This window comes from Schistocerca gregaria, chromosome 1, assembly GCF_023897955.1.
Source record: "Schistocerca gregaria isolate iqSchGreg1 chromosome 1, iqSchGreg1.2, whole genome shotgun sequence".
NCBI classification, from domain to species: Eukaryota; Metazoa; Arthropoda; class Insecta; order Orthoptera; family Acrididae; genus Schistocerca; species Schistocerca gregaria.
This window is the reverse complement of record NC_064920.1, coordinates 1,096,545,981-1,096,572,734: the sequence shown is the minus strand read 5'-3', so window position 1 is coordinate 1,096,572,734 and position 26,754 is coordinate 1,096,545,981. Positions and strand designations below refer to the sequence as shown.

Sequence of the window (26,754 nt, the reverse complement as noted above, 5' to 3'; positions counted from 1 at the left end):
TTCACAAAACTGGCTACGAGAACTGGTTATGAAAGTCGTTGTCTCAAAGTCAAAACAGTTTTCAAGCTTGCGAAAGACATCTATAACAAAAAGAAAGGATCCCAAAATACATCAAACTGAGACACTACAAAATATTCATGAGACCACGTGCCTTTTTGGGGCTGAGACAAGCATGTTAGACAGAAAGAAGGGCATTGTAAAAACAAAAAGAAAGGACGAGATGTTACCAGGAAAATTTTAAGGAGGAACTTACAGATTAAGGGCAAGTATAGAATCTGAAAGTATACCAATATTTATTCGGATACGAGAAAACACATATGCATATTACAGAATGGAACCGATCAGGTTAACCACAAAGGTGCAGAGTTCTATGAAACCAGCGATAAAGCTAAAATTGAAACGATTGAGGGGACCGCTGCAGTAACGAAGTCCTGTAGGATGCAGAAATGACACGACTTGATGTACTAGACAGGAAAATATTTACGGAGAAACTCCACAAATGGACAGCTGCCCCTGCAGAAATACCAAAGAACACTGTAACAACTTGGTATGACGAGTAGGAACGAGCCCATTCTGAGAAATGAAAGTAATGCGGCCTTAAATGAAAGCAACAAGATGTAAACTTTGCTTCTGCCGTTTGCCGATAGGTGACGACAGCGGTAAGTAGCGGTCGAAACAAACAGATCGCAGACGTCAGGTAGTTAGTTTGGACCTCTGTTAACGTAACCTCATTCAAACATTAGTCGATTTGTGTTTACATCATAAAATTGTTCTTGATTGAAAATATCAGTTTACGAGACTAATTCTCGTCATTTGCGGAAGGTGTTACTGTTTTGTTTCAGTATGAAGAAAACAGCGGCTGAGTCTCATCGAATGCTCTCAAGTACGTATTGTAAGAACGCTATTAGTGAAAGAACGTGTCGTGAGTGGTTTCAGCGCTTCAAGAACGGTGATTTTAACGTCGTAGACCGGCATAGTGGTGGAAGAGAGAATGTTTTCGAAGATACAGAACTGGAGACATTGCTGAGTGGAGACTCGCGTCAAACTCAAGAAGCATTGGCACGATTAGTGGGAGTGACACAGTAAGCCATTTCAAAACGTCTCACGGCTATGGGCATGATTCAGAAAGACGGAACTTGGGTCCCGAGTGAGCTGAAACCAAGAGGCGTTGAACGGCGTTAGTGTGTTTCTGAGCAGTTGCTTCAGAGGCAAAAACGGTAGGGATTTCTGCATCGCATTGTGATTGGGGACGAAATATGGATCATTACGATAGCCCTAAACGCAAAAAATCATGTGGATATTCCGCCCATGCTTCCACGTCGACGGCGAAACCGAATATTCACGGCTACAAGATCATGCTCTGCTTTTGGTGGGACCAGCTCGGCGTCGTGTACTATGAGGTGTCAAAACCAAGTGAAACAATCACACGTGCCGGTTATCGAACGCAGTTTATGCGTTTGAGCAGAACATTAAAAGAAAAACTGCCGCAATACAGCGAGACGCACGTAAAGTGATTTTGCAGCACGACAACGCTCGACCCCACATTGCAAAAGAGGTCAAAACGTACTGGGAAACGTTAAAATGGGAAGTCCTACCCCACCCGCCGTATTCTCTAGACATTGATCCCTCTGACTATCAGCTACTTAGATCAATGGCGCAAGGCCTGGCTAACCACCACTTCCGATCTCGTGAAGAAGTCACAGATTGGATCGATTCGTGGATCGCTTCAAAAAACGAACAGTTTTTTCTCAGCGGGATTCATACACTGCCCGAAATATGGGAGGAAGTAGTGGGCAGCGATGGAAAATACTTTGAATGATACGTGTACAACCAATTTGTTTCATTAAAGCCTCAAATGCTTGGGTAAAAACGGCGGAAGCAAAGTTGTACACCTTATAAAACAAAAATCCTGTAAATGTCCCACGTAGTATATCGCGTTGTCCAATGGGCTACAAACGTATATAATAATAAAAATATGTAAAACACTTTAAGACAACATTAATAAATTGTTTAATGAACGCAACGTTTCGTTGGCTCTTTGCTACCAGTTTCGGTTCCTCATTGCCTTATCTTCAGGCCCTTGCACAAATCAACAAAATCATCAAGCTTACAACAGAAATCGATTCAGTTATGCAACATCAATTTTCATTATATAAAATAAATATCCCATGCATACGTCTTAGTAAAAAGTACAAACAGAGAAACCATAAATACCAAGACTGTAAAATAAAATACAAGACACACAAACATTGGTCACTGATTTGTCAGGTATCATAGCCATTTACTGTATTAACAGAAACCGCTTAAACAAAACGCAAAGCTAACATAATATTACGAAATACAGTAAAAATTACTGTAATGTAGTAATTAGAAAGGCCTTCATTGGAACTTACGCTGAGTCATGTCGTCCAAACAAAGGTATCACATACAGTGGTCATACTCTAACATAACGTCATGAACGCAGAAAATCTGTTTCAACCTATAAGTATTGAAAAACAACAAAACGAAGAAATGATTGCAAAAATATGAGAAAGGAAGAAGGCGAAACGACTCTAATAGAGGAACTGAGTTGTGAAGGAACGCAAGAACCGCTAAAAGAAATAGGAAACTAGAGATGAGAACGACGCACCTAGGTCAAAGTAAAAGCCTAAGTTCGGAAACAAAAAATTGTTATTATTATTTCTTTTACTTTTCGTTGCTTGTCGTATGCAGTTGTGATTACTATGTTCCTTTATACGTGCGTTACATCTACTAAAAACCAAATTACAGATAATTTAACCAAAGGTATAGGAGAGAAAAGAAGAGGTAAAACCAGAAGTAATCAACAAAGTATACTGTCAACCTGTGTACGCTAGTGTAGCAGCTTAGAGGGAACTGAACTCTAAAATACAGTCAACGCTTGTAGTATCTATCATACATAAAGTAATATGAAAATTACTGTGGCTGAATAAAATTATTAAATAAAATTATAGCTATTGGTATCCGCTTTCTTCAAATCTTCGGCTAGCCACATTTCAAATCCATTTTCACAAGATGTAATTACAGAATCTGTTGTAGGTTTATCCGCGTACTCGCCCGTCCGTCACAGTATTATGAAATTGTAAAACAAGATTACAACAGATTACGTGAGTCGTGCTTGGGTAGCTCAGATGGTAGAACACTTGCCCGCAAAATGCAAAGGTCCCGAGTTGGAGTCTCAGTCTGGCACACAGTGTTAACCTGTCCGGAAGTTTCATATCAGCGCACACTCCGCTACAGAGTGTAAATCTCATTCTGCAAGATTACAACAGGTGAATAAAAAGTTCGTACAGCCCTTACAGAGCTATAATTGGGTGGGAGCAATGTCTGAGGGAAATAGGGAAGACACTGCTTAATCATGAGGGTGGATGAGAGTCTACTGCGAAGGGCTGCATGTGTGTCACCTCTAACCAAAGTATCACCAGCGTGTGGTGTGCAGAGCAGACCCCTTGCGTGCGTAGTTTCAGCGATAGCGGTAGCCGTGATATCCTTTCACGATTCGACCGGAATTCTAGTGGGATGATTCTTAGACATATGGCTCCAAGGTGAAGGAAGCCAGAATACGCTGCTACCTAAGATGGCGGCAGAAATCAGCGCCAATCTTCACGGTCCAAAAGCAAAAGGACATCGACGAGAGCCTGCGTCAGACTGGAGTGGAGAGCATGTCTCTGTTAGTTTTATTGACTATGTGGTGGACCACCACTAGAAAACATGGTCCCTGCAGCCATCTTAGAGGGCAGGCTGTGCTGACTTATACTACTGTCCAGGCTACTTCCAGGCTCTTAAATTGTCCATTCTGAAGTGATTCCAATCAAACTCATCAAGAAAAACGCTCTTCCTCCGTTTCACCGTGACTACCAAGCCAATTTGACCTAAACGTTTTTGTTTTCTTTCAATAGTGCACGCCAGGGCTTGGGACAATTTTCTCAATAATATACTTGGCAGGTACCAAAATTATTCTCTGGCCTTATAATGCGATAGTCCTATATTTCAGTAATGCACCAGTAGATTCAGAATCTCAAACAAAACAGATTTTATAGGAGAAATTTGTATATTAGCTTTTCCAACTTTTTTGACATGCTCATTATCGGCCCACGATAACGGCCAGTGGGTTCTTAAGTCTAAAAGTAAACGGCTGACTTGTGGCCGTCCCTCTCTCTGTGCGCTCATTACTCTCCTTTTACTTCGGCGCGCAAACCAACCCCTATACCCATAGGAAGTTCCCTCCACCTTTTCCTTCCGTAACAATGCGTCTCTACCTACCGATCCCTCCATAAACCGGCAATAGAACGAACAGTTTTTCCCACGTAAACCACACATAAAAATGTTTCATTATTACTGCAAATAGTCAAGAAAATATATAGATTTATGAACAGACAATAATAATACGGCATGAATTACGAGGTCTGTTCAAAAATTCCGCAACTTTGTTCACAAACTTTTTCTACGTTTAGCTTTGTTTATTGTGCATGGTCTCCTTCGAAATATTCTCCTCCACCATTGATACACCGCACCCAACGCCTTTTCCACTTCTCGTTTTATCTCGTCTGTCGTTAGAAATCTTCGGCCATTCAGCGGGGTTTTCAACTTCGGAAATAAAGAAAGTCCGCAGGAGACAGATCTGGCGAGTGCGGAGGTGAGACAGCGCAGTGATTTCATATTTTGTGCAGCAGACACGCGGCAACAGGGGTGAATGTGCGGGTGCGTTATCGTGATGCAAGGGCCACGAATCGTCTCGCCACATCTCAGGCCGTTTCCTTCTCACATTTTCTCGCAGACGTCGCAAAACGTCCTTGCGGCACGATTTCGTTGACGTTCCTGACATGAGCGTCGTCGGTAGATGTCGAAAGGAGTCCTGAACGAACCTCATCTTTAACTTCTATCCGGCCATTTTTAAACCGTGTGAACCATTCCTAAAACCGAGTACGGCTTAAGCACTCAATACCATACACTTCCTGCATCATTCGGTGCGTGTCTGTAAAGATTTTCTCGAGTTCCACGCAAAATTCAATGCAGACGCGTTGCTCCTCTAACTCTGCCATTCTCGAAATTCGCAAACTGTGTGACACAATGTTCTCCTCCATACAGCACTGAACAATAACTAACAGACATACGAAATGAAACTTCCGGCAGTTACACATTAAACACAGGCGTGTGCATGGATGCCAGCAGCAAAATGGCTCTCAGCACTATGGGACTTAAGTTCCGAGGTCATCAGTACCCCAGAACTTAGAAATACTTAAACCTAACTAACCCAAGGACATCACACACATCCACGTCCGAGGCAGGATTCGAACCTGTCACCGTAGAGGTCGCACGGTTCCAGACTGTAGCGCCTACGACCGCTCGGCTACTCCGGCCGGCATGCCAGCAGCATTTTGCTCCAACACACCACCGGAAATTACGAATGTTCTCGAATTTTCTGAGCAGACCTCGTATATCAGTGCCACGAAGTGTTGGTATTGCACTTGTAACGTCCCCTTTGAAAAATTATAAATGACTGTGCTGGTAAACTTGAAAGTTATTTCATTTTCAAACTGCTGTGCAAAACTGAACTTACTCAGACATTTCTCCCTTTACTTATTCTGATCATCACTAAACTGACACACAATATTATTAGCGTAACGCAATCTGACTTCCAATAATTCCCACAAAAGAATGACTAACAATAACGTATACCTTTCATGAATCACTTACCTCACAAAAATCTTCGTAACTCGAACTACTGCAATACAGAGAGATTCTAACTACTGAAGGCACTAGCTACTGATAGGTATAGTTAGCAAATGAAAGATTTTGATAGAGAACAAACAATGTATTCAGTATATATTAACAAATTTCCTTTTCCTGGCGTAGACACCTCCAGGTCGTCCGCTTATAGCAAACTGACAAAACTCCGCCATCTCTCTCCCCACGTCCACCATTGCTGGTGGCACACCTCTAACTGCACAACGCTACGCGCTGTTCACATCCAACACTGCAATAGCGAATATTCCAACAATGCCAACCAGTCACAGACTGCACACAGCACAGTCAGTGATTTTCATACAGAGTGCTACGTGGCGTTACCATCATAAAAACCTAAACAGCCTACTTACACACTCTCACTGATCACCTTCATAATTCCAAAGGCACTAATTTTTTCGTCTCCCGTATAATAAAAATGAACTGAGAACAAGCTCCTTCATACTACAGTGGCTTTCCCAGTGGCTGAAATCAGTTTGTACATTATTTTTATATGAAGATCATCTCTGAAATCCGGTACGTGCCTCACATGTTTTGAATCTTTTGTTAGTGATGCGTCTACAGTAACTTGTTGCTTTTTTTCATATTCGACCAGAGTAAGGATGTATAGAGTAACATTTCAACACGTTGTATTTTGAGAGTATTTAAGAAAAAGCAATCTCGTTAAAACAAGTCTGTTGTGGTCAATGGATATTATGTTGAGAAATAGATTTGTCTTTAGATTTTTACCACATTGCGGTGGAATACGGTGATCCACAGCTCCAGTTTTCAGTGTGGAACGTTAAAAGTTCATAGGCGCATCTATTAATCGGGTTTATTCTGAAGTCCGGTTGCAGAGCATTGTAGCTCCATTCGCAATAGAAACGGTTGGGTCCAAGTTCTGAATATAGTGTGATTCCCCAGGTCAAAGCAATGTTCCACTGGCAAGCATCATAAGGAGCACTGGCTATATTTCGATTTTCCGAAAATAGGCATTTTATAAAAAAATATAAATTAACTTGGCAGTACCTGTGACAGCCATGTGATTAATACAGGATGTCAAATTAAAGACCTTTCAGCCGTCTACTTCCCAAACTTATTTTATTTGGGTACCAGTTTCGGCGATTTACTACGCTATCTTCAGGCCCATGACCAATGTGTAGTAAGATTCCACCTCGGAAATTAGATTACATTAGATTAGTACATGTTCCATAGATCATGAATACTACACTTCGTAACGATGTGGAACGTGTCAGGTTAATAAAAGGTGTCTATACAAGACATTACATTACACAAAATATTACATGACACTTTTTTTGTGGGGGTTGGTGAAATTACCCACTTACTATATCCAAAAATTCTTATAATGAGTAGCAGGAGTTGCCATTAAGAAATTTTTTAATTTCCTTTTAAATGCTATATGGCTATCCGTCAGACTTTTGAAGCTATTAGGTAAGTGACCAAAGACTTTAGTGGCAGCATAATTTACCCTCTTCTTGAAACACCCCTTTGAAAAATTATACACGACTGTGCTTAAACTGACACACAATATTTTTAGCGCAACACAATCTGACTTCCAAAAATCCCTACGAAAGAATGGCCCTGACTAACATTAACCTATGTTGTTGTTGTTGTCTTCAGTCCTGAGACTGGTTTGATGCAGCTCTCCATGCTACTCTATCCTGTGCAAGCTGCTTCATCTCCCAGTACCTACTGCAACCTACATCCTTCTGAATCTGCTTAGTGTACTCATCTCTCGGTCTCCCTCTAAGATTTTTACCCTCCACGCTGCCCTCCAATGCTAAATTTGTGATCCCTTGATGCCTCAAAACATGTCCTACCAACCGATCCCTTCTTCTAGTCAAGTTGTGCCACAAACTTCTCTTCTCCCCAATCCTATTCAATACCTCCTCATTAGTTACGTGATCTATCCACCTTATCTTCAGTATTCTTCTGTAGCACCACATTTCGTAAGCTTCTATTCTCTTCTTGTCCAAACTAGTTATCGTCCATGTTTCACTTCCATACATGGCTACACTCCAAACAAATACTTTCAGAAACGACTTCCTGATACATAAATCTATATTCGATGTTAACAAATTTCTCTTCTTCAGAAACGCTTTCCTTGCCATTGCCAGTCTACATTTTATATCCTCTCTACTTCGACCATCATCAGTTATTTTACTTCCTAAATAGCAAAACTCCTTTACTACTTTAAGTGTCTCATTTCCTAATCTAATTCCTTCAGCATCACCCGATTTAATTTGACTACATTCCATTATCCTCGTTTTGCTTTTGTTAATGTTCATCTTATATCCTCCTTTCAAGACACTGTCCATTCCATTCAACTGCTCTTCCAAGTCCTTTGCCGTCTCTGACAGAATTACAATGTCATCGGCGAACCTCAAAGTTTTTACTTCGTCTCCATGAATTTTAATACCTACTCCAAATTTTTCTTTTGTTTCCTTTACTGCTTGCTCAATATACAGATTGAATAACATCGGGGAGAGGCTACAACCCTGTCTCACTCCTTTCCCAACCACTGCTTCCCTTTCATGCCCCTCGACTCTTATTACTGCCATCTGGTTTCTGTACAAATTATAAATAGCCTTTCGCTCCCTGTATTTTACCCCTGCCACCTTTAGAATTTGAAAAAGAGTATTCCAGTCAACATTGTCAAAAGCTTTCTCTAAGTCTACAAATGCTAGAAACGTAGGTTTGCCTTTTCTTAATCTTTCTTCTAAGATAAGTCGTAAGGTCAGTATTGCCTCACGTGTTCCAACATTTCGACGGAATCCAAACTGATCCTCCCCGAGGTCTGCATCTACCAGTTTTTCCATTCGTCTGTAAAGAATACGCGTTAGTATTTTGCAGCCGTGGCTTATTAAACTGATAGTTCGGTAATTTTCACATCTGTCAGCACCTGCTTTCTTTGGGATTGGAATTATTATATTCTTCTTGAAGTCTGAGGGTATTTCGCCTGTCTCATACATCTTGCTCACCAGCTGGTAGAGTTTTGTCATGACTGGCTCTCCCAAGGCCGTCAGTAGTTCTAATGGAATGTTGTCTACTCCGGGGGCCTTGTTTCGACTCAGGTCTTTCAGTGCTCTGTCAAACTCTTCACGCAGTATCGTATCTCCCATTTCGTCTTCATCTACATCCTCTTCTATTTCCATAATATTGTCCTCAAGTACATCGCCCTTGTATAAACCTTCTATATACTCCTTCCACCTTTCTGCCTTCCCTTCTTTGCTTAGAACTGGGCTGCCATCTGAGCTCTTGATATTCATACACGTGGTTCTCTTCTCTCCAAAGGTCTCTTTAATTTTCCTGTAGGCAGTATCTATCTTACCCCTAGTGAGATAAGCTTCTACATCCTTACATTTGTCCTCTAGCCATCCCTGTTTAGCCATTTTGCACTTCCTGTCGATCTCATTTTTGAGACGTTTGTATTCCTTTTTGCCTGCTTCATTTACTGCATTTTTATATTTTCTCCTTTCATCAATTAAATTCAATATTTCTTCTGTTACCCAAGGATTTCTAGCAGCCCTCGTCTTTGTACCTACTTTATCCTCTGCTGCCTTCACTACTACATCCCTCAGAGCTACCCATTCTTCTTCTACTGTATTTCTTTCCCCTATTCCTGTCAATTGTTCCCTTATGCTCTCTCTGAAACTCTGTACAACCTCTGGTTCTTTCAGTTTATCCAGGTCCCATCTCCTTAATTTCCCACATTTTTGCAGTTTCTTCAGTTTTAATCTACAGGTCATAACCAATAGATTGTGGTCAGAGTCCACATCTGCACCTGGAAATGTCTTACAACTTAAAACCTGGTTCCTAAATCTCTGTCTTACCATTATATAATCTATCTGATACCTTTTAGTATCTCCAGGGTTCTTCCACGTATACAACCTTCTTTCATGATTCTTAAACCAAGTGTTAGCTATGATTAAGTTGTGCTCTGTGCAAAATTCTACTAGGCAGCTTCCTCTTTCATTTCTTAGCCCCAATCCATATTCACCTACCATGTTTCCTTCTCTCCCTTTTCCTACACTCGAATTCCAGTCACCCATTACTATTAAATTTTCGTCTCCCTTCACTATCTGAATAATTTCTTTTATTTCATCGTACATTTCTTCAATTTTTTCATCATCTGCAGAGCTAGTTGGCATATAAACTTGTACTACTGTAGTAGGTGTGGGCTTCGTATCTATCTTGGCCACAATAATGCGTTCACTATGCTGTTTGTAGTAGCTTACCCGCATTCCTATTTTCCTATTCATTATTAAACCTACTCCTGCATTACCCCTATTTGATTTTGTGTTTATAACCCTGTAGTCACCTGACCATAGCTCTTGTTCCTCCTGCCACCGAACTTCACTAATTCCCACTATATCTAACTTTAACCTATCCATTTCCCTTTTTAAATTTTCTAACCTACCTGCCCGATTAAGGGATCTGACATTCCACGCTCCGATCCGTAGAACGCCAGTTTTCTTTCTCCTGATAACGACATCCTCCTGAGTAGTCCCCGCCCGGAGATCCGAATGGGGGACTATTTTACCTCCGGAATATTAACCTATACGTTTCACAAATCACTTACCTCACAAAAATCTTCGTTACTCAAGCTACTGCAATAAAGCGAGCGCCACTACTGCCGGCTAAATAAAAGATTCAAACTACTGAAGGCACTAACTACTGATAAGCCGAGTCAGCAAACGAAAGATTTTAATAGAGAACAAACAATGCATTTACCTTAATAGTCATAATATATATATATATATATATATATATATATATATATATATATATATATATATATATCATTTCATGATATCAATTCTTACAAATTTCAAAACTCCGCCATCTCTCTCCCCACGTCCACCAATGCTGGCGGCTCACCTCCAACTGCGCAACGCTACGCGCTGTTAGCATCCAGCTGCCGCTGCCCAACACTACAGTGGCAGACAACATTGCAAACCAGCCACAGACTGCACACGACATAGCCAGTGATTTTCGTACAGAGCGCTACGTGGCGGCGGCGTTACCATTAAAAAAACCTAAACAGCCTACTTACATTCTGTGCTAAAGTTAGATTTAACCTCGAGTAGTGAAGATCATTCATTCTCCTAGTGGTGTAGCCATGTATACTGCTATTACTTCTGAATTCTTTCGGATTGTTAATAACAAATTTCATAAGTGAATATATATATTGTGGGGCTACTGTGAAGATCTCTAGATCTTTAAATAAGTGTCTGCAGGATGATCACGGATGAGCTCCAGCAATTATTCTGATTACACGATTTTGTGCAATGAACACTCTTTTACTCAATGATGAGGTACCCCAGAATATGATGCCATACGAAAGCAGAGAATGAAAATAGGCGTGGTAAGCTAATTTACTGAGATGTATATCGCCAAAATTTGCAATGATCCTAATAGCATAACTAGATGAACTCAAACATTTCAGCAGGTTTACATTGTGTTTTTTTTTTTTTCAGTTCAACCCCTCATCAATGCATACACCTAGAAATTTTGAACATTCTACCTTAGCTACAGATTTCTTATCGAAGTCTATATTTATTAATGGTGTCATTCCATTTACTGTGTGGAACTGTATGTACTGTGTTTTGCCAGTGTTTAATGAGAGCCCATTTGCAGAGAACCACTTAGAGATTTTCTGAAAAACATAGTTTACAATTTCACCGGTTACTTCTTGTCTGTTGGGTGTGATAGCTATACTTTAATCATCGGCAAAAAGTACCAGCTTTGCATCTTCGTGAATATAGAATGGCAAGTCCATAATATATATTAAGAACAGCAGAGGACCCAATACCGAACCCTGCGGCACCCCATTCTTGATTGATCCCCTGTTTGAAAAATCACCAGTTTTTTGCATATTATGTTGTTGTTGTGGTCTTCAGTCCTGAAACTGGTTTGATGCAGCTCCCCATGCTACTCTATCCTGTGCAAGCCTCTTCATCTCCCAGTACCTACTGCAACCTACATCCTTCTGAATCTGCTTAGTGTATTCGTCTCTTGGTCTCCCTCTACGATTTTTACCTTCCATGCTGTCCTCCAATTCTAAACTGGTGATACCTTGATGCCTCAGAATGTGTCCAACCAAACGATCCCTTCTTCTAGTCAAGTTGTGCCACAAACTTCTCTTCTCCCCAATCCTATTCAATACTTCCTGACTAGTTATGTGAGCTACCCATCTAATCTTCAGCATATTATGTAAACTGCTTATTTCAACATTCTGCACTCTTCCATTTAGGAATGATTTAAACCATTTGAGCGCTGTTCCATTCACAGTACTTGAGCTTATCTAGAAGTATTCCATGATTTACATCGGTTCTGGTCAAATTTGGGGCCAGCATTCAAATACTGATAGCTGTAGATTTGTGCTTGCTATAGCCATCACTTGAACCCTCAATTGCCGAATAAAGTGAATAATATTTTGAGCAGAGATGTTAGCCGGCCGTTGTGGCCGATCGGTTCTAGGCGCTTCAATCCGGAACCGCGCTGCTGCTACGGTCGCAGGTTCGAATCCTACCTCGGGTTTGGATGTGTGTGATGTCCTAAGGTTAGTTAGGTTTAAGTAGTTCTACGTCTAGGGGACTAATGACCTCCGATGTTAAGTCCCGTAGTGCCTAGAGTCATTCGAACCGTTTGATTTGGTAGAGATGTTAAAGGCGTCGTGAACGTTTTGCAGGACGAGGGCTGGAAGCTGAACCGCACCAACTACTACCAGGAGGGCTGGCTGGCGACGGGCAACGTGCGCGGCATAGTGGGGGTGACGTTCACCACCTCCCACTGCAAGAAGGCCGGCGACTTCCCGCTGCGCACCAACTACAACCTGCGCGGACACCGCTCCGAGGTAGGTGGCAGCCCTCACCTGCTGTTCCTCACCGCTGCGCCCGGTGTCTGCGAGTCTGCGGTCTATCAGCGTCTTTGGACACCGGGTGTCTTCCTACTCGTCGAATTGTCGCCGCTAGACTGGTGATCAGAGCACCGTGGGGCAGAAGGACAGAGTTGGGGTCACTGTTGTAAGCCATCCTCAGACGGGACGCTTTAAGCACTCTAGACGTCGTTTACATTGTGGTCAGTGCACGTTTAGAAACGATATGGTGTATCATACGGATGTGCTGTTGATCACGATTCGCAGAGCAGCGCTCTATAGAGACAGTTTTTGGCTGTATTTGGCTCGCAGATCGCACAATTTGTTTGTTAAAATGGTTGGGCGTGAGGTTGCTACGTTAGCTCCATTGATACGTTTCCTCCCTTGTCCACATAGTAGTTGTTCAGTCATCAGTAAACATAAATAAAATAATAAATATACATAAATGAAACACGAGGGCCACCCAGAAAGTAAATTTTCTTCGACAATTCGTTATTGAACATTATTAGAATTGCACACACGAAAGAATGGTGTTTCATGGACACACCCTATTTTTCCACGTAAGTTCCATCTCCAGCCTTTGTCCAGCGCGAAGCAAGGGTGTGTATGACCTGTCGGTACCAATCATTGCTCACTGTGTGAAACACCTCCTCATCGTTCTCAAAGTGTCTTCCACGAAAGGCATCCTTCCATATCCCCTCTCAGTGCCCCCCCTGTCAGCTTGAAAACTTGGCAACAAATCAACACAAATGTTTTTTTTTTTTTTTTTTGTGCCATTTGTGGTCCACGGTTAGACATCGCGGGACTCATCTTGCACACACTTTTGAATATCCAAGAGTGCGGATAATATCATCCACACTACCTTCGCTGACTGACAGATGCAGCACCAAGTGGCGAGTCATAATGCGTCTTTCCTCGCGAGTGACGTCAGCTCGCTGCAACACGTCAGTTGTGACAGGCGTGGATGGTCTCCCCGACCGGTGCAAATCATGGAGCTCTGCCTAACCGCCTTCTGATGAGCTCACCATCCGTACCCAGCGACTAACGGCACTTCCGTCGACGGCAGAAGCTCCATAGACTTTGCACAAGCGTTTGTGAATATTCTCCACAATTCCTTTCTCTGTAGTGAGGAATTCAATTATGGCACGTTGCTTGTAACGTACATCACCTTGCAGACGCCATTTTGAAAATGTCCTGCAGCTACGCTATCTGTGGGAAGTGACGGAAACTTGGCGGGCTCACTCAGGAGACTTCAAATAATACGTACGTAATTTTTCGCATTCGTAGCATTGTTTTCGGCTGAGAAAAAAGAATGCGGTGCATTACTTTCTGGGCAACCCTCTTGCATAAGTGTTCGCAAATATCCATGAATATAAGACAAGAAAGAAAAGTTACAAGTCCAGACAGTACGGGAATCAACTTCACAAAATTCCATTAGAATTAGCGCGATAGAAATTCACAATAGCTTTCCACGTAAGCTATAAATTATTTCATCGATGTCACTTCTTAGTAAAAAACTAAGGTCAATCTTACTGGATAATTTTTTCTATTCGGTGACCGAATTTGTAGAACAGCTGAAATAAAAGACTTGTAGCAGGAAACTCCAACATATCCTACTGCAAGTACTACAACCTCTCCAACAGATAAGACAAAAAACATCATTTCTTTACTGCAATATTACTCTTGCATTTCCTATACTTCATGTATATGTGTGTGTGTGTGTGTGTGTGTGTGTGTGTGTGTGTTTGTTTGTAGGACTGCACGGAATCATAAAAGAACTTCGTAAAGAAGTTGTGTATCTCAAAATGTAGAACTTTATTTTACATGAAAAAAGGCAAATACTGTATTGCGATCGAATCAGGTAGTGGTGTAGAAAGTAATCTTGCAGTTTGTTGATCACGTTACCTGCAATGTCCACAAAATCAGAGAAACTCACTCCTGACAGACAGCGCTCTTATATTCGCATATATTAACATCGAATATTGCAAAACATACAGTACGTCTATTAAATTAATAGGAAAGTGCCAGAACCTTTTATATAATGAGAACCCGAATAAAAAATATTTGGCTATAGCGGGACGGGTTCCCTTAACGCCGCACCTCTGTACACTATAGTACGCTGAATTCATCTTACGATCTTCTGAATCCTTTAATCGCTGATATATTGATAAATGACGAATGGTTGTTACAAATCGTAACAAGAACAACGCATTTTCTATAAGTCTTCAATGTGTCATTGCCTTGAAACGGCATACCCTCAAAACGCAAAAATTATAATAGATAAACAAGCAAATATTACATAAATTCCTGTTAGTGGGACATCCATAACGGTTATGTAAATTCTTGATAATATTGAAACTTCCACTACAGAGTACAAAATTGTTATTACTGAAGTCTTGTACACCCTATTTCGGAGTCTCAGCCTCATCTTCAGGTGCAACTGTAAATTAAAAACTAAACTATAAAGTGGCAATATGTTCCGTTTACCAACGGAACGGAGACTGAGTAATTTGACTACACGTTGCGCTAAAGTAAAGACGGCTTGAGGAGCGATTCACACGAGCAAAGGAGAAACTCATATACAGTTCAAAGCGACGAAAATATTAATAAGCAACTGAAAGTACGGCACATGCACGAGAAATGAATTGCCCCACGATGACGTCTTGGGCGGTGTTCTCACTGACATTTATGATTTTATATGTTTTAATATTAATGTAGTGCGTTATTAGCATAATATGTTCTTTTGTCGATGTTTACATTTTTGATTCTATGCTTTTATTGTAGTAGTTACTAATTCAACTTCCATTTGCGTCTAGCGCAGTGCGCTGGGGTGACATTAAACTGTGGCCTGTGTTTTTGTGTTTCTCAATTTTATTGGTTTTACCTCAGCTTTTTTTATTCTTTTCCTACTTACTTTGGACTTGATTCACTGAGTTTCGTACGCGTCATTCATCTCTATTATGTGTGCCGTTACTTCCAGTGGCTAATTAAGACTTTCATCACTCTGACCTTTACCTCCATTTCTCTTTTGCTCGGATGGGGCGGTCCTCACACCGTATTTTCTTTAGTGATGCTTGTAGCCACATTACTCTGTCCCTGTTCGGTTGATAAGACGGAACACGTCTACGAGTAACCGATATGTGGCAGACTTTGTTATTCAGTTCCTTAGTTACGAACACTTGAACAGTGTTTTCTCTGTTACAATTATGTCAGTTTATGTAATGTGTATCAGTGAGAGTACTGTGCAAAGTTGGTATCGTCTGGCCTTCTTTAAGTGTTTCTGTTCATGTCTCAGTTTTAGCCTTAGGTCGTACCTCCCAGCCTTTCGAATAGTCTAATACGGCTTTATTTGCGTTTATTTGTACACTTGCAGCATATGGTTGACTTAAGCCAGGTATATTTGAAATTTGGTTTTAGCGTGGATGCTGTTCTGTACTCCCACTGATCAGCAATGCACGGAAGATGTGCTGCCTTTTGACTTACGTTGGACCTGTACACTTTGTACTTATTTTAAGGTATGTTCATTGTTGACTGTAATTGCTTTTGTACTACTGGTAGGCTTTCATGGGTCTCATTGTTCAGACGTATGGTTTCATTTTTAATTTACAGCTGCACCTGAAGATGGCGCTGAGGCCCAGATAATTTCGGGTTTCGAGAAAGTTGTTTTCATCGCGCATAATGTTTAACCAGAACTTGACACACAGTTACTTCTGTTAAGACTTTGGAAGCCAACTGCTACCTGTTCACCGTGACGTGAGTTCATAACTGATATGACTCCGGTATTAATGTCTCCATTATTGTTCAAAGTTTTGACCCACGAGTAAATATCAACGCAAGCTGACTTCGACTGATGAAATATTAGGTAGCAAGCAGTCTTTCATAGCGCAACGAGTCATATGAAGGATCCTGTTATATGCGTTAACGTAGGGCAAATTTATAACCAAGGTGGTCAGTTATTCTAGTGCAACTTAAAAGTGTGAAGATGTCTTGTCTTAGAGAGAAAAGGGCACTATGCACCTGATAATAGGAAGCATGAAACACACAGTAACTAATCTCGATATCTTCAGAACTGCAGCACGTATATCTAAGTTCTCAGCACCTCAAGGCTACCTTGTGTTGTAATATGCAAGCAAAGAAAGAGAAAGCTTGTGTACCAAAGGCAGTAGTTTATCATGAAAGCAGTTCCACAATGGGCAGAATCTATTCAGCTAATTATGCTCGCTGAAAAGATGAACGTAGACAACCGTTAACATGAGCATAAAAGTTCGTTACACTGAGAAATATTTATGTGAGGATAGATCTGAAACTGAATGTCGTTATTACTCAAGAAACAAGAAAAGGTGCCTATATCTTCTTCCGGACCAGGTGGAAGTACGCCACCAAAAATTCTCAAATAAACAAGCAAAGGGAGACTCATTTACTCGCAAATCCCCAAAGTATTATTACGTGAGTGGGAAAGTTACCTGGCACCCGACGTAAATCCACGGATGATTTAATTTAAAAAAATATTAAAGCTTCTAAATTTGACAAAGCCTCGATCGGCACCGAGAAATCTAACCTCGCTAAGGAAACTCAAATCTTTACGCCGAGTCATGTAGCTGATCAGCAGGCCTCCGCTTCAGAGTACGGCTTAAACACCTGCTGTTACTGAAACTTCCTGACAGATTAAATCTGTGTGCCGGACCGAGACTCGATGGTAGAGCACTTGCCCGCGAAAGGCAAAGGTCCCGAATTCGAGTCTCGGTCTGGCACACAGTTTTAATCTGCCAGGAAGTTTCATATCAGCGCACACTCCGCTGCAGAGTGAAAATCTCAACCTGCTCTTACTATCCAACCACTAGTGTGGCTTCCATGACAGTGCTTAGAAAGTGATTAGTCCGTGCTAGCGATATTTAATAAGGCAACGATTACTGACAGACGCATTTAAACTTCCAGGCTAAAGGGGCCATTGTCGATATAGACAACAATACTCACATTTCGTCTTTGACTGATAGACACATATTCGGAGGTAAAACGGCACATTCATCAACGGATCGAAGGGACACTGTATTTATAGAGCCGCATAGATGGCGTCATCGTTCGTCATATGTGCTGAATGCGTGATTCTCTCTAGCTGACATCAGATTAACGCGTTCACGCCGGCGAATACCACCGGTGGCTCACCCTAGATCCACCCATCGTGCGGCGTGTAGTAACGGTGGCTCATGCTAGATCCTCCCATCGGACGGCGTGAACCACCGGTGGCTCACGCTCGTCACTGCCAGTTATGCGACCAGCAATACACCAACGTATGATGGATTACCTATCAGCCAGGCGTAACGAACAGCTGCGAATACAACTTCGTGTGACCATTGAACAACAGAGCTTTCTGAATAAATGATACAGTCACATATTTTTTTATTAATTACAGTAGATTAATAAAAAATTATTTCATGTGGTCTCTCGACAAACACGGAATGTTGGGCGGCTAGATGAAGGGAAGCATGAATTCACTCGTCACCCCACAGAGAGAAACAATTCACAGCGCCATAGTGAACATGTTAAAACGATAATCGATTCGTCATTCTGCTGACGTAAAACGAGCAACCATAAACTCCCTCTTCTTTTCTGTTAAAATTTTCATGACGGCCTCTCTGTGCACACTAATCAGCCAGAACATTATGACCACAGAACTTCTATCGATATGCCGGCCGTTGTAGCCGTGCGGTTCTAAGCGCTTCAGTCTGGAACCGTGTGACCGCTAGGTCGCAGGTTCGAATCCAGCCTCGGGCATGGATGTGTGTGATGTCCTTAAGTTAGTTAGGTTTAAGTAGTTCTAAGTTCTGGGGGACTGATGATCACTGATCTTAAGTCCCATAGTGCTCAGAGCCATTTGAACCCTCTATCGATATAAACATGCCCAGACGGTAGCAACGTCCTCTAGCGAGAAATGGCTGCTAGTCAGACACATGCACGTTTCATGTAGTGTCAGTGAGCTTGTTGTCGGTGTGTAGAATGGGAAAGGCATGCGATCTGAGTCTGATCGCCGCGCGGGTTTAGCCGAGCGGTCCAAGGCGCTGCAGTCAGGGACCGTGCGGCTGGTCCCGGTGGAGGTTCGAGTCCTCCCTCGGGCATGGGTGTGTGTGTTTGTCTTTAGGGTAATTTAGGTTAAGTAGTGTGTAAGCTTAGGGACTCATGACCTTAGCAGTTAAGTCCCATAAGATTTCACACACATTTGAACATTTGAGTTTGATCGAGAGGAGATTGTGGTGGCCTGGAGGCTCGATACGAGAATTTCAGAAACTGAACAATTTGTCGGGTGTTATAGGTCTGCTGTGGTGAGTGTCTTCTACACCTGGTGAAACCAAGGGGAAACCACGTCCAGACGTCGTGGGATTAGGTGGTCACCCATCATTACAGATGCCGGACGTCGTAGGCTGGGCAGACTGGTAAAACTGGACAATTGGCCATCTGTGCTGGAACTAATATCAGACTTTAATGCCTGGCAGGATACAAGTGTGTCCGTACACACACTGCAACGAGCACTTCTAACAATGGGCCTCTGCAAGCGACTACCCATGTATGTGCCAGTGTTACCACACGACATCGGCAGCTACAACTGGAATGGGCACGTGACCATTGGCACTGGACTTTGGCGCAGTGGCAGAGCGTTACATAGTCTGATGAATCCCGATACCTTCTTCATCATGTCGATGGGAGAGCGTGAATCCATCGTCTTCCTGGGGAATAGCTCCTTGACACCTCTACTGAGGGACGGAGACAAGCTGGCGGCGGCACCATTACGCTCTGGGAAATTTTCACGTGGGCATACATGAGTCCTATAGAGCTCGTGCAACGCACCGTGACGGCCAGGTAATATCGTACTCTGGTTGCAGACCATGTACATCCCTTTCGGACGATCATGTTTCCCGATGGCACTGGCATTTTTCAAGAAGATAATGGTCCATGTTACAAGGCCAGGAGTGTGATGGAGTGGTTCGACGATCACAGTGGCGAGTTTCAATTGATGTGCTGGTCCACCAACTCGCAAGTCTGAACCTCATCGAACACATCCGGTATTTGAATGAAAGTGGCGTCAGAACTCATCGTCCCCTACCGGGAATTTACTGGAATTGGGCTACTTGCGTGAGTGCGGATGTGTTGCCAACTCACTCGAGCGACCTACGATGGCCTCATCGCTTCCATGCCATGACGCGTCGCCGATGTTATCCGTGCTAAGGGTGGACATACCTGCTGTTAGGTAGGTGGTCACAATGTTCTGGGCGATGAGTGTGCATTTATTATAAAAACTGAGGATTAGATATGTGTTAATTGGCATATATTTGATGAATTTTATATTCAAACTAGATAGTACTCTTACTGAATGAAAAAAATGTAAAACGACAAAAATAGTAGGGAGATTCAAACCAGTTATCCATTGATTACTCAATAACTATTTTGCAACGCTACTGATTTTTTTGCTCTACTAGACCATTAAAAATGACTAGCTTATTATCAAATTGCATAATAAGGTGACAACTAATCACAGTAATGTATTACAGCATTCATAGAAAGAGGAAACAAATTTAACAACGTCCTCCATTCGACAGAAATTGTAAGTAATGACTTTCAGAAAGTTATTAAGTGGTTCTAAGCAAATGGACTCAAATTAAATTTTGAGAAAACAGAGTATGTACAGTTTTTTACAGTATATAACATATCACTACTGATAAAGATAGACTTTGAACAGAAGTCTGTTGGTAAGGCAGAATTTTCTGAATTTATGGATTTGTACATTGATGAGAAATTGAATTGGAGGTAACACATTGATGATCTGCTGAAACGTTCGAGTTCAGCTGCTTTACTGTTAAGGTCGTTGCAGCTTTTGGTGATAAACATATCAGTAAAGTATCCTACTACACCTATTTTCATTTACTGCTTTCAAATGGCATCATATTTTCGGGCAATTCATCACTAAGAGAAAAAGTGTTCATTGCACAAAAGCGTGTAATCAGAATAACAGCTAGAGCCCACCCAAGATCACCTTGCACACATTTATTTAAGAAACTAGGGATATTCACACTACCTTTACAATATCTATGTTCACTTATGAAATTTGTCATTAATAACCGATCTTTGTTGTTGATAACCCATCCCAATAAAAATAGCAGCAAACTGCTTAGCTACAGTACTAAAAGAAAGGATGATCTTCACTGTTCTGGGTTAAATATGACTGGTATAGAAATGAGTGAATCATACTACCACAAAAGTCTTTGGTCATTTGCCAAACAGCATTAAAAGTCTGACAGACAGTCAACCAACATTTAAAAACAGATTAAAGAATTTCTGAATGACAATTCCCTCTACACACTAGATGAATTTTTAGATATGAAGTAGGAAAAAATATTAATTATATCGTGCAAAGAAACCTTATGTTAAACTGATATGGTGCACATCGTTATGAAATGCCGTGTCCATGATTTATGGAACAACCATTAACGTGTTGTAATGTAATGTAACGTCAGTGTCATCTTGAACTGGTGGCAGTTAAGCATCCACATTTTCTTCTCATGCAGTTTGAGGTTGCTCTTCATAAGCACCCACTCCCTACTTAAGAATTCATTCCTCCATGGTAAATTTGGGGACAGAAGAGGAGTCTCGAACAGCAGCACCGCAAAATACTTAACTGCCTTGTCATTCTTGTCCGTTTCAGCCTTCTAACTGAGCTATGCGGCACAGCGTGATATTCGCCTTGCATTTAGTAAATCAAACTTCCGCCGAAAACTTAACATTCGAATTTCTCAATAATTTTTTAGACTTGCATCGAACTTATTTGTGACTGATATTAGAGTTCCGAGCGTCAAGTACCATAAATATAAAAAATATTCGATTGCCAGGCTGCCACATTGTCAGAAAACAGTGTAGTTTTGGCGTAGTCGTCTTCTGTAACCCCAGAGATATTTGCTAACAATCCTGTATAGCTGTAGATGTATTTCGCCCGCTAACAGCACTGGCAGCTTATAAGAAATAGGTATGGTCCGAGAGCTTGGTGGAATGTTGAAATGTAATTGCAGTGATAGAAAAATACGAGGGTTGGAATTTTAATGGTGGCAACTATTTATTCACAGCTCGTACAAAACAGATACGTATTTCAAAGTTTTCCTGACCTTCAAAGTAGTCACCAGCATTGTGTATAAACCCTTGCCAGCGATGTGGAAGTCGTAGGATAGTCTTAGCAGTGCCGGTTGTGTTGATAGTTCGAGCGGAGCGGTCTATTGCCCGACGAATTTGTGGCAGTTCTGAAGCAAACGCCGTGAAGCGTTTCCTTCAGTTTAGAAATCGAGTTGAACTCACGAGGGATTAAGTCAGGGGGGGGGGGGGGGAAGTGGTATTACAGTTAGCAGCCTCATCAGTCAAACAAATCAATAACAGCTTGTATTGTACCTGCTTGAGCACTGTCCTGCAAAATGATGGTCAGGTTCTGTACAAAGTGTCATCACTTCTGCCTCTCTTCATTTTTGGAACACAACCTACGACCAGCTTACAGACAGAAGTGATGACACTTTCTGCAGTGCAAGCGGTTACTGATTTCCAGAATGAGTTTTTCACTCTGCAGCGCATTGTGCGCTGATATGAAACTTCCTGGTAGATTGAAACCGTGTGCCGGGCCGAGACTCGAACTCCGGACCTTTGCCTTTCGCGGGCAAGTGCTCTACCAGCTGAGCTACCCAAGCACAACTTACGCCCCGTCCTCATAGCTTCTGCCAGTAACTCGTCTCCTACCTTCGCAGGAGAGCTTCTGTAAAGTTTGGAAGGTAGGAGACGAGTTACTGGCAGACGTAAAGCTGTGAGGACGGGGTGTGAGTCGTGCTAGTGTAGCCCAGCTGGTAGAGCACTTGCCCGCGAAAGGCAAAGGTCCCGATTTCGAGTATCGGCCCGGCACACAGTTTTAATCTGCGAGGAAGTTTCTTTGTTACTGATTTGTTTGACAGATGGGGCTGTTAAGTGCTATATCACCTACTGCGCTCCCCTGAGTTATGTCCTCGTGAGTTCAACTTTATTTCTACACTGAAGGAAACACTCCACGGCATTCGCTTCAGAACTGCTACAAATTCGTCGGGCAATAGACAGCGCCTCTCGAACTGTCAACACAACTGGCGTGGCTAAGAGTATCAAACGACTTCCACGTCGCCGGCAACGTGTTATGCACAATGCTGGTAACTACTTTGAAGTCAGTAAAACTAACGTATTTATTTTCAACGAGCTGTAAATATATAGTTGCCATTATTAAAGTTACGACCCTCGCATGTGTATGTTAGAAGGTCGTTAAGCGACTTGGGGGATACAGCGCCTTGCCCTCTGGAGTCGGTGCTTGTAGGAAGACTTACATTAGGATGAAAGCTGAAGCAGCCCGATAAGGGCCACTAAGAGTCCCTGGGAGAGGGGGTGGATGAGGAACTGCGATCGGCCAGACCCTCCCTCTCTATCCCCGTACTGCACCCATCGCAAACACGCTTGAGGGTGGGTTTTGGCGTGCGGTGTGGTCAACAACTGCCGGCCGCACTCTGCAAACACGACGCCGACGCGCATGCGCTGCTGGCGGGGTGCGTCATGATCGGCGCCGAAACAGCCCTCGTTAATCACCGGTTAGCGCGCGCTGATCCCGCATTTAATAGCGGCGAGATAGGCGTCGTATGGGAGAGCACGGGTCCCTGCAACCCCTCAGGCACCAGGCACCGTCACTCGCATGAGCAGAGTGATAAGAATTGAAGTGAAGTTTATAACTGCCCACGTCGTGTTGTGCCAACTCCACTGTAGCTTGAATGGATTTTTAAGTTTGTTTTATATGCCAGACTTCTAATTTCACTACACAAGTCTCCAAGGTTGTTCAGTTATTGCCCCATGATGGCACGCAATACTGTTTGTTAAAGCGGAGTTCCCCGTTATTAATTATGTTTTTAGATTTAATTTTATTACTCGTACAGAGACTCAACGTTCCTTTGTTTAACAGCGCGTCGTGAAGATAAGTATGAAATGCTAATATGTTTGCAATACATAATGTCCACTATTGAGTTAAAGTTCGTACCTATTTTGCCATCTTAGAGCAGAGAAACCTTAAGCGCCTCTGCTACTATAGTCTCAGTATCAAATGTTCATTAATTTCAGTTTAATTCCTATCTCAGTTCAGTATTTAACACAAATTATATATCAATGTCATTTCAGAGACATTACGCCGGTTCCACAATAACGGAAGAACAAGTAATTGTCATTCAACATCACTTTTATTAATAATCCTTTTTCTTATGACGCAAATGTTAATGAATGATCACTATCTAGGAGGAAAGTGGGATTGATCCTAATCATGAGATAACAGCTTTTAATGAGCCCGCAGTCGTTAATTAAATAAAAAGTCACGTTCATGGATGATATGCGAACAACTATCGTTGCGTCCGTTTTCACGTATCTGTCAAAACTAATCCTGTCGCCCACAACTCAAATTAACACTGGCTTAACCCCTTCTGTCGGAACATCGAATCGTAACTATTACGTGAAAGTTTATTCTAGTCCCCGAATTAATTCCCTTCAGATACGCGCACGACCGAACAGCAGAACGGAACACCAACGACTTGTTTTAACAACCGAACAACGCAATGAAGTTACATTACGATAATGTCCGCCCAATGAACATCTCTTTGACTTTATCTTTCCTACTCTACTTCATTAAATTATTCCTAATTACAATTTATTCAGCTACTTAACGGAAACATCTAACAAAAAATAAAATAAATTTATCCCAACGTAAAAGATCCGTTATAAGTTCCCGGCTCTTATTTTCAGCCGTGGTGGAAGGCAAGTGGTGGAAGGCAAGTTGCATGAGCAGTATTACAAAATAGCACCAGAATGTTTCTGGAATCGTTCAAAAACGTTCACTGCATTCTCATCATCTACTATCTGTACAGTCAGCAAGCAGTAAAAGAATGCATGCAAAAATCTGGAGAGGGAACTGAATTTTATGGAGAACGAAATAAAAACTGGAGGTTTCTCGATGACATTCTAATTCTGGCACAGACAGCAAAGGACTTGGAATAGCAGTTGAACGAATAGGTGGTGCTGAACGGAATAGATGGTGTTGAAAGGAATAGATGGTGTCTTGAGGAGATGGTATAGTAATAACATAAAAAAGTAAAACAAAGGTAATGGAATGGAAGTAGAATTATATAAGGGGGGGGGGCGTTCCTGAAGGAATTAGAGTAGTAGATGAAAAAATAAAAGCAGTATATGACTTCTGCTGTTTTGGTAGCAAAATACAGAGGGGTCCAAAACAATGTATGTACTGTTTAGAAGTCCATAACTGGCAAACTAACTGACGGAGTTGTCTCATCTTTGGCAGTGTAATAGTTTGTAGTTCCGCCAATCGCAACACAAGCGTTGTATTGCGTTTTTTGTTGGTTTTGTCAGATGACAGTCGCCAGATAGTCAGTGTTTTGTTCTTAGTTGCAGCCGGCCGGAGTAGCCGAGCGGCTCTAGGTGCTACGGTCTGAAACCGCGCGAGCGCTATGGTGGTAGGTAAGAATCCTGTCTCGTGCATGGATGTGTGTGATGTCCTTAGGTTAGTTTGGTTTAAATAACTGTAAGTTCTAGGGGACTGATGATCTCAGAAGTTAAGTCTTATAGTGCTCAGAGCCATTTGAACCATCTTAATTGCACCTAGTTACTGGAGTAAACATGGCTGGCGCAAGGCTTACATTCAACGAAAGGAAGTCAGTTTTGAAGTGGTATTTTAAGTATGAAAACATTAATGAGGCTCAACGGCAATTGTGAAATGAGCATCAAACAGAGCCAGCGACACGTTTAACGATTCGTCGCATTCGAGAGAAATTCGAAGCCGAAAGCTGTGTTAATGATGGACACAAACAACGATCTGGACGCCCTGTACCAGTAACAAGTCCAGCTAACTCTCGTCGTGTGTTACAACAATTCACTCGCTCACCACAGAAGTCTGTGAGACAGCGTGCCCGTGAAACCAGAGTGAGTCCTTCAAGTGTTCGGTGAATTTTGAAAACAGTAAAGTGGAAGTGCTACATCCCACGATAGCTACACGCAATGAACGAGAACGACCCAGATCGTAGAATGGAGTACCGCGAGTGGTTTACTAACATGGTGCGCAACGATGAAGAGTTTGCAGAGATGATTGTGTGGTCTGATGAGGCGCAGTTCAAACTCCATCGTACACTACATCGCCACAATTGCATCTACCGGGCCGCCGAAAATCCGAACGTCCATGTAGACAAAGCCGTGAATTTGCCAGGAGTAAATGTGTGGTGTGGGTTGTCTTACCGGTGCTTGATTGGGCCATTCTTCTTTGACGGCACAGTTACCGGTGAGGTGTACCTTCAGAAGTTTCAGTCATCCATTTTACCTGCCATCCGAGTCTTGTATGGAGACGGAAGTGTTCACTTTCAACAAGGTGGTGCCCCAGCCCACTACCAAAATCGTGTTACGTGTATCTCGACGAAAATCTACCAGGAAGGTGGATAGGCCGTAGAGGTGCTGTGGAGTATCCACCAAGTTCCCAAGACGTAACTCGTCTGGACTTTTACCTGTGGGGAACACTAAAGGACGTCGTTTATCAACAAAAGCCGCGCACATTGGATGAACTTCGAGAATCCATCGTACATTCATGTGCAAGTATCCAACTGAACACGTTGCAGTCATTAGTTCGTGCTGCAGTTCGGCTGCATCGTTTGTGTGTGGATGTTAATGGTGACCATTTCGAACACCTACAGTGATATCTTTAAGTTGGACTTTAAGCTACACTTTCTTCAAAAATGAGACAACTCTGTCATTTAGTTTGCAAGTTATGGACTTTTAAACAGAGGATACGTTTTTTAGGACCACTCTGTATATAATCTACCAATGAACTATGTGTACCATCTACTAAAAATTACCTGGTCAAAAGTATCTAGACAACCTGTGTCATGCGAAACTGATCACTAGATGTCACTAGAAGCGGACCTGGCAACGTAAAATGAGGCGGGCAGTAGTGTGTCGTCTGTAGAGAAGCAGTGGCAACTGAATGGGTCAGATACGGGAGGTCAGTGGCTTCGAACGTCGAGTAATCGTTGAATGTC

The 26,754-nt window shown here is 42.2% G+C and overlaps 1 protein-coding gene across 1 annotated transcript in view; it reads left to right on the top strand.

The window, feature by feature from the left end:
• The window catches only part of LOC126282200 (tubby-related protein 4), a 1,357,172-nt gene that overhangs the window by 847,832 nt on the left and 482,586 nt on the right, over nucleotides 1-26,754 (top strand). The window contains exon 2 of the mRNA XM_049981737.1: nucleotides 12,458-12,622. Within this exon, the coding sequence (XP_049837694.1) occupies nucleotides 12,458-12,622 (165 nt within the window). The remainder of the gene's footprint in view (nucleotides 1-12,457; nucleotides 12,623-26,754) is intronic.